At 48.5% G+C, this 9,122-nt stretch overlaps 1 protein-coding gene across 5 annotated transcripts in view; it reads left to right on the top strand.

Moving 5' to 3' along the window:
* The first annotated feature begins 6,547 nt into the window (after window positions 1-6,547).
* The window catches only part of UBR5 (ubiquitin protein ligase E3 component n-recognin 5), a 159,659-nt gene continuing 157,084 nt past the window's right edge, over window positions 6,548-9,122 (top strand). For 3 of the 5 annotated variants that reach the window (XR_004059243.1, XM_030937433.1, XM_030937432.1), the window contains exon 1: window positions 6,992-7,087. Coding sequence is in view for 4 of the 5 variants with exons in the window: in XM_030937433.1 (XP_030793293.1) it covers window positions 7,026-7,087 (62 nt within the window). In the remaining variant the exon portion in view is untranslated. Of the gene's footprint in view, window positions 7,088-9,122 lie in introns of all 5 variants that reach the window. The other 2 variants (XM_030937430.1, XM_030937431.1) reach the window with 2 other exon arrangements.

Raw genomic sequence — 9,122 nt, 5'->3', positions numbered from 1 at the left:
CCCAGACTGTGCCATTGCACTCCAGCCTGCGTGACAAGAGTGAAACTCCGTCTCAAAAAAAAAAAAAAAAAAAAGAGACAGGGTCTTGCTCTGCTTTCTGGGCTGGAGTGCAGTGGTGCAATCATGGCTTACAGCAGCCTCGATCTCCAGGGCTCAAGCAACTCCCCTGCCTCAGCCTCCCCAGTAGTTAGGACTACACATGTGCACCATTATGTCGGGTAATTTTTTTTCTTTTTTTGTATAGATGTGGCCTATGTTGCCCAGGCTGGTCTTGACTACTGGTCTTAAGTGTTGGGAATATAGTTGTGAGCCACTGTACCCAGACAATGTGTTGCTTTTTATGAATTCTCCTGGTGATACCCGAGTTCTTTGAGGGCATTCTGGGCCTATATACACACATTTCTGTAGCGGTCATTTCAGTTTTCATTGACACATATATGCTCCATTTGTACCATGGGTATAGATGAACATCCAAGAGCTCATGTCTTTCAGAGCTTCTTTTTCCCTCATGAGGACACTGCATTTGTATATTCTTTTCTTTCTTTCTTCTTTTTTTTTTTTGAGATGGAGTCTCGCTCTGTCGCCCAGGCTGGAGTGCAGTGGCACAATCTCGGCTCACTGCAAGCTCCGCCTCCTGGGTTCATGCCATTCTCCTGCCTCAGCCTCCCAAGTAGCTGGGACTACAGGTGCCCACCACCACGCCCGGCCAATTTTTTGTATTTTTAGTAGAGATGGGTTTTCACCATGTTAGCCAAGATGGTCTCGATCTCCTGACCTTGTGATCCACCCGCCTCGGCCTCCCAAAATGCTGGGATTACAGGAGTGAGCCACCGCACCCAGCACGCATTTGTATTTTCTGAATTCTTGGCTCGGACTTAGGTAGTGCTGTTTCATGAATTCCCTCCAGGAAATATCCTTATTGTGTACACACAGCCTGCAAAGGATGCAGAGCAGGGCCAAGAGAGTGCCCTAGATCTTTAGAGGATGCCATCTCAGTCACCAGGGCCCCCATCCAGATTCAACATTTCGGTTCACTGGTTGTAGTGGGGATCAGTATATAGATCTGAAGAGCAGAATGTGTCCTCTTCCTTCTCGTTGAGCCCAGGAGGTGTTTACCGGTTTACCCTAATGGATACAACCCAGGAACAGCCAGATGGAAGAGATGCATAGGACTAGGTATGGGAGAGAAGCATGAGGAGCTTCCATGCCTTCTGTGTTCATGTCACTCTCCCAGCACCTCCACGTTGTCAGCGGTCTGGAAGCTCCTCAAAAATATTTGAAACCTGTGTACAGGCTTTGTGCATCTTTTATTGGTTGTTCTTATATATTATTTAATCATTTTTAATATTACTTTAAATGGTGTTTTAAAATGTTAATTTCCTAATTCTTTTTTTCTTTCTTCTTTTTTTTTTTGAGATGGAGTCTCATTCTTATATATATATTCTTATATATATATTCTTATATAATATATTCATTATATAAGACAATGAATTTTTGGTGGACATTAACCTAGCTATTAACAGCTTAGCTAGTTAAACAACCTAGGAGCAACCCTTAACTACTGTGAGATGGAGTGGGATTGGGTTCCAGTCGCCTGTGGTAGTAAAACACTTATCAGCCCACCTTTTATTGGCATTTCTCCCATCCTCATACATTTCTCCATTCCCACACAGTGCTTCCTGCAATCAGCCTCCAAATAAACGATTTACAGCCAAATCCTTGTCTCAAGGTCTGCTTTTGGGGAAACCAAATCTAAGATACGGCCTATTTCAGAGAGGCAGTCCTTCAGGTATGAACACTGAGTAAGGAAGAGGGGTTTGTTAGCACTCCTCACTGCACTGGGTGAAACTAGACATCAATCCCTGTTGTCTTAGCCCCAAGTACCTGTCAGACTTGCTCTACCTCAGCTTCTCAGTTTGTATTTCTGGAACTGAGATGCATCCCAGGGGAAAAAGTGGCTCCAAACAGAGGACTCACTTGGGTCTTATTCATTCCTTGGACCCTGGTTTGGTAATTCATCATTATTTTGTTAGCTTTCTTGTGCCATTAAGCAAATGTGAAGAAATACTTTGCCTGACTTTTCCAGCTCTCCTCAAAGGGAGAATTAGTTCAAATTATTAGAAAGGAGCTCCCTTTAAAAAGGAGTCTGTTTTCTAAGGTTGTACTGCACTTTACTCTTCATAAGAGCTTCTGTTGACCCCTGCTTATCTCCATTCCCTTATCTGTATTTCCTCAGCCCCCACACATGTGATGGTCTTTCACAACTCCATGCCTTTACTTGTTTTTCTCTGTTCAAAGTGTGACCCACCAAGGTGTTACAGCCCTGGGAGAGGAAAATTCTTCCTAATATGCCATCTGGGACAACAAAAAGGTAGCAAAGCTAAGATGATTATCAAAGACTAGAGAGGCAGTTTGCCAATAGGCTATCTAGAGGGAGGAGACCAACTTTCAACCAGGAGAAAAAGTCTCAGTTCCAGGAAACTAGGAGTGGGTAAATCAAGTTGAAAGCAGGATAAAAGAATAATGAAAAGATGAAGGAGAGACTTGGAAGAAAGAGAAGCGAGTCAAACTATGGGCATGGTGTGGTCTGCTAGGGGGCAATTCTAAAAAGATTAGATTTAAGCAGGTATTCTATTTGCTCAGAACATTCTTTTTTCTTTGTTTTGTTTGTTTGTTTGTTTGTTTTTGAGACTCAGTCTCGCTCTGTCCCCCAGGCTGGAGTGCAGTGGTGGGATCTCGGCTCACTGCAAACTCCGCCTTCTGGGTTCATGCCATTCTCCTGCCTCAGCCTCCCCAGCAGCTGGGACTACAGGCGCCTGCCACCACGCCTGGCTAATTTTTATTTTTATTTTTGTATTTTTAGTAGAGACAGGGTTTCACCGTGTTAGACAAGATGGTCTCGAACTCCTGACCTCGTGATCCGCCTGCCTCAGCCTCCCCAAGTGCTGGGATTACAGGCGTGAGCCACCACGCCCGGCCTGCTCAGAACATTCTTGAAAGCTCAGCTTGGCCAGGTGGGGTGGCTCAAGTCTGTAATCCCATCACTCGGGGAGGCTGAGGCGGGTGGATCACCTGAGGTCAGGAGTTCAAGACCAGCCTGGCCAACATGGTGAAACCCCGTCTCTACTAAAAATACAAAAAATTAGCTGGGCGTTGTGGCGGGCGCCTGTAGTCCCAGCTACTTGAGAGGCTGAGGCAGGAAAATCGCTTGAACCTGCGAGGCGGAGGTTGCAGTGAGCCAGGATTGCGCCATTGCACTCCAGCCTGGGCAACAAGAGTGAAACTCCGTCTCACACAAAAAAAGAAGGCTCAGCTTAAGTGACTTTTCTTAATTCTCTTGGCTGGAATCACTTCCTCCTTCAACCTCCACATTACTCTTCTTCCATTTATCGTATCATTTTTTTTTCTCTATTGGTTTTGAATAGTCTGTTCCTTCTAAATTATTAACTTCTAGATGGCAGTTGTGGTATAGAGGAAAGAACAATGGAATCCAAGTCAGAAGACCTGGGTTTCAGTCTCAGCTTCAGTACTTACCTCAGGTGTTTGAGCCCTGGTGTCCTCATCTAGGTAACAGGGATATTATAATTTACCCTATAGTGTGATTCAAGTATTAAAAGGTATAAAGTGTAAAAATTGAACATAGATGGGAGGGCAAGGTGGGCCAATCGCTTGAGCCCAGGAGATCAAGACCAGCCTGAGCAGCATGGCAAAACCCCACCTCTACAAAAAATACAAAAATTAGCTGGGCATGGTAGCCTGTGCCTGTAGTCCCAGCTACTCAGGAGGCCGGGGCAGAAAAATTGCTTGAGCCTGCTAGGTAGAGGTTGCAGTGAGCTGAGATCATGTCATTGCACTCCAGCCTGGTGATGGGAATGAAATCCTGCCTTAAAAAAAAAAAAAAAAGTGGAACATAGCATCCGACAAGTAAATGTTTCCATTTGCTGAGCCTAGGTGTCTGACATATATTACCTTATTTAGACATCACTGCAACTCTGTGTAGATAGATAATTACTATGGAATATTTAACAAATGAGGAAAAAAGATGCAATGGTAGGTTAAATCTAACTAATTTTTTTTTTTTTTTTTTAAACGGATTCTCACTCTGTCGCCCAGGCTGGAGTGCAGTGGCACGATTTTGGCTTACTGCAACCTCCGCCTCCCGGGTTCGAGCAAGCAATTCTCCTACCTCAGCCTCTGGAGTAGTTCGGACTATGGCCACACCAACACTCCCAGCTAACTTTTGTATTTTTAGTAGAGGCGGGATTTCACCATGTTGGCCAGGCTGGTCTCAAATTCCTGACCTCAGGTGATCCACCCGCCTGGGCCTCCCAAAGTGCTGGAATTAGAGGCGTGAGCTAGCGTGCCTGGCCAAATCTAATCTAAATCCAAGTAAGGCCACGTAGTTAAGTAGCAGAAACAGAGCTGAAATTTAGATCTGGGCTGGGTGCAGTGGCTCCCGCCTGTAATCCCAACACTTTGGGAGGCTGAGGCGGGTGGATCACCTGAGGTCAGGAGTTCGAGACCAGCCTGGCCAACACGGTGAAACCCTGTCTCTACTAAAAATACAAAAATTACCCATGGTGGAGGTGCCTGTAATCCCAGGCACCTCAATCACCTGAACCCAGGAGGCGGAGGTAGCAGTGAGCTGAGATAGCGCCATTGCACTCCAGCCTGGGTGACAGAGCAAAAACTCTGTCTCAAAAAAAAAATGTTTTTTTTCTTTTAGATCAGTTTGGCTTGAAATCTAGTGTGGTCTACTGGTCTACCCTCCTTCCTCAGGACTCAAAGGGACGTCTAATAGTGACCTTGAAATAACTTTTTAGTCTAAACTAATCTGGGCCAGTGGTTGAGCTGGTAACCTACAAAAGTGTTCCATTATCTGCCTCAACGGTACCGGGTCTATCCTGATTTATAAGTAATTTTTCACACATTTTGCTCAAAAGAACTTCCTAAGCAAAAGTGTGTGTGTGTGTAATTCATTAACAGACCACCTCTGTAGAAGGAACTTCATGTTCTCAGTTTTTGCCTTCAAAGAGGTACTTGATCTTTTAAAGGAGGTCATAGAAACCTTTGAGAAGAAAGTCCTGAATTGGATCCTTAGGGGGGAAAAAAAAACAGGTTTATTCGATTAAAAAAAAATTTTTTTTTTTGAGATGGAGTCTCGTTCTGTTGCCCAGGCTGGAGTGCAGTGGTGTGATCTCAGCTCACTGCAACTTGCCGCGTTCAAGCGATTCTTCTGCTTCAACCTCCTGAATAGTGGGGATTACGGGCGCGCACCACCACGCTCGGCTAATTTTTGCATTTTTAGTAGAGATGGGGTATCACGAAGTTGGCCAGGCTGGTCTTGAACTCCTGACCTCAGGTGATCCGCCAGCCTCAGTCTCCCGAAGTGCTGGGATTACAGGCGTGAGCCACCATGTGCGGTGGCCAAAACTCTGAACGTTGTCTGATAGAAGGAATTCGGTTTTAAAAGATCCTATCTTGGCCAGGCGCAGCAGCTCAGGCCTGTAATCCCAGCACTTTGGGAGGCCGTGGCGGGTGGATCACCTGAGGTTGGGAGTTCGAGACCAGCCTGGTCAATATGGTGAAACCACGTCTCTACTAAAAAAGAAATACAAAATTAGCCGGGCGTGGTGGCGCATGACTGCAATCCCAGCTACTCCATAGGCTGAGGCAGGAAAATCGCTTGAACCTGGGAGGCGGAGGTTGAGGTGAGTCAAGACCTCGCCATTGCACTCCAGCCTGAGCAACAAGGGCGAAACTCCGTCTCAGAAAAAAAAAAAAAAATGATTTTCCGTTCTGATTCCACTGATAATAAATTGAACTCCTTTGTAGAATAGGTTTATCGTCTTTCATTAAAAAGTAATAAAAAATCACGAATCATTTATATCAGGAAATTAGTGGAAATTTCCACATTTTGTCTTTGGATATGTGATGGTGGTGAGGAAACTGGGGAGACTGAGGAAATAGAAGTTGCTGCAAAGTCAACTCCATCTCTTTCTGGAAAGGCCCTTACATAACTACTTACTTTTCCAATAAAAGGCTGCATATGTCTTGCCCTTTAACTGATTTTACCAACTTCCACTTTAAATACAACTGCGGACGAAGGATGAGAGGCAGCAAGAAACTCCTAAGGATCCGCCAAATAATTAGGGCTGCCCCAGGGGAATACGGGCGAGCGAACGCAAGAGCCCCTCTTCCTCCTCACCTCCTCTGGGACTCACACTTACCCTCCCTCCCGGCTGGCTCGCCCGCAGCCACCTCCTTCCCTAACACGTGCTCTCCGGAACACTCACTCTGGAGACATCCCACCCCCGGCGGGGCTGGGCTCGGGAGCCGAACGGACCAATCGGCACGCGCCTTACAGCGTCGTGGCCGGACAACGTTGAGCTGCCCAATCGAGAGGGCCTTACCGCCCGTTTCCCGGAGCCCCGCCTCTCGCCGCCGCGCCCCCGCCCGCCGGTCTCCTCCCTCCTCCTCCTCCTCCTCCCGTTCGCCCCTCCCCCGCCGCTCCGGAACGGAGCCTGCGAGACGGAGAAACTGGGGCAGAAGTGAAGATGGCGGCGGCGGTGTTGGCGGCGGCGGCGGCGCCTTCTCGCTAGTGACGCGCGGTGCGGGCTCATCTCCTTCCCTACCTCCCCTAGTCCGGACCCCGTCCGCCGCCGGGACCAGACCGTCCCCGTAGCCCGCAGCCAGCAGCCGCCCCTCTCCTCCCCCGGCCGCCCCTCTCCCAACGCCCGTCTGCCGCTGGCCGGCGGCGCGCCCGTGGTCCCGGCCGCCAGCCTCGCACTCCGCGCTGTCGCCGGGGGAGCGGGTGGCGTGTGGATTCGCCCTCCTGTCCACCCCTCCGGGCCACGGACACACGCCCGGCAGGGAGGCGGCGGCGGCCCCTGCGTATTTGCTTCCCTCCATTTGGGGACTGGGAGGCGGCGGCGGCTGTGGGTTTTGGGGAGGGGTAGAGGGCTGGGGGGCGGGTGAGAGCGGGAGGGGGCCGCCCTCGGGAGGAGGACGAGAAGGAAAGCACCATGACGTCCATCCATTTCGTGGTTCACCCGCTGCCGGGCACCGAGGACCAGCTCAATGACAGGTAATAGGGCTGGCGGGTCGGCGGGCGCGGGGGGAGGGGCGCCTTTCCTCCCTCCCCTCCCCCACGGGCCGTGCCGGCCGGGTGCGGGTGTTTACGCGCCGGCCGGCCAGCTGGGGTGGGGTGTGGGGGTCCTTACTGCCTCCTGCTAGGCTCCTTCTGGGGCAAACTTCTGATCCCGGGGGCAGGGGGCCGCGGGGGGAGCGCGGTGTAGACGGGACTCGCGGTGTAGACCGGAGAGCGCGCTGTAAACCCCCTCCCCCCTCCTGAGAGGAGCGGCGTTGAACTCGGCGGGGATGGGGGGGATGGTTTCTGGCTCCCGGGGGGCAGGCGGTAATTACTGCCCGGCCAAGGCCCGAGGAATCCATATTAGTCAAAGTTGAATTGAGACAGACAATGCGGATGGGGGATGGTGGAGGTAAAAAGAGAGGGAAGAAGAGAAGCGGGACCAGGGGCCCCGGGGTAGGCTGGGCTGGGCTGGGCTCCTCTCGTCCCGGGCCCCCGGCAGCTGTGTCCGGTGGGGTGGTCTGGACCTGGGAATCCCGGGGTGGGGTGGGGGGGAGAAGCCGATTCCCGGCAGATCGCTGGGGGGCAGGGGGGAGGTGATGGTTGGGGGAGGGAGTGAGGGAGGAAGCGCCATGATTATTGTTATTATTATTAAATTTGAGCCCTTGCAGTGAGGTTTGTCTGCCCCAGGAGGAGATGGATTCAAGCGGGGGTGGGGAAGTGCATTGGATTCCCTTTGCTCTCCTCCTGAAATGGTGCTGGCAGCTCCTGCTACCAGCCCCTGTGATGCGAGCTTTTTTGTTTCCTTTTCTATTCTAATGATAGTGTTTTCCTGAGTTGTAATTTGACAGCTGAAAACCGTGCGTAGAGTGTCAAAGGAAAACTTACGTTTGCAGTTCGCAATGCTGCTTTTCTTAACGCGCTGTAAATTTCTGGGTTGGGTTTGCTATGGGCGGAGGATGAATTATGATTTTATTTTATTTTTTGTCTTTTATAAGAAGGCTGTTTTGGTTTGGATTTCTCCCTTTCTTCCGCCACCGTTCCTTGCCAGTTTAGGATATTGAATTGCAGTGCCGCATGCTCTCAGGGAACTGAGATAAAGCAGGAAAAGTTCCTTCACAGTTGGAAAACAGACTCAGGAGGTTGAGAGAGGCCTCCATTAAAGCATGTCTTAGAATCTAAGGCTCAGATCTAATGATGGGCTAAATGTTTACAGGATCAGAAAGTGGAGCATTTTAAGTCTTCCTCTCTCCCAATACTTCACTGCTTTCTACATTTCTTTTGCATATAGAAGGCCATCTGGTCCCAAGTTTAGAAGTCAGGATTTTTGCTAAGTGACCGGGTGACTTAAGTTGCAGATGCCCTATTTGTTATGCGCTTCCCGGAGGGAGGAAGAGGCCTAACTTGCTGTTGAGATACTGGCCTCTTGTCTCAGTGTATCTAACCGCCTCAAGTGGAGCAGACAGCTTTTAAATCCAGAGCTGGCGGTTTAGTTTCTGCACTTGGTTCGGATTTGCCTAATCTTTGCTGTAGCCATATTGTATTTAACATGTTTGGGAATCTTTTGAAATACTTACTGAAAATACTAACCACTCAGAGTTGTCACATAATTTTTTTAAATTCTGAAATAACTTTTAAGTTATTTAACATTTTGTTATGTGGTTCTTAGTCTGATTTTACTGCATTAAAGATCTTTTGGAGACATTAACATAAGATATTTTGGTAAAATTTAGAAACAGGCTAGTAGTGAGGATAACTCTACGGTCATTAATAGAACCAGGTTAATAGTGCTTGTCTTGTTACTTACAAAATTGTACCAGAGAAGAGAGAACTAGGGCATGTTTTCTATATTAGTCTTAACTTTGTGTACCAAGAATCCTGACTAGCTTATTCAATTGACTCTGCATGCCAAAACCTATTTTGTGGTTGTGTTGGGCATTTTGATTCATTTTTGAGCATTCCTTTTGCTTCATCTATTTGAGAAATTTATGAGTAATGTATCTTTTTAAATGCTAATTCTTCTTTTTCCATT

Source organism: Rhinopithecus roxellana, chromosome 9 (assembly GCF_007565055.1).
Source record: "Rhinopithecus roxellana isolate Shanxi Qingling chromosome 9, ASM756505v1, whole genome shotgun sequence".
Lineage (NCBI taxonomy): Eukaryota > Metazoa > Chordata > Mammalia > Primates > Cercopithecidae > Rhinopithecus > Rhinopithecus roxellana.
Note: the sequence above shows the minus strand (reverse complement) of the source record. Positions and strands in the feature narration are given on the sequence as shown.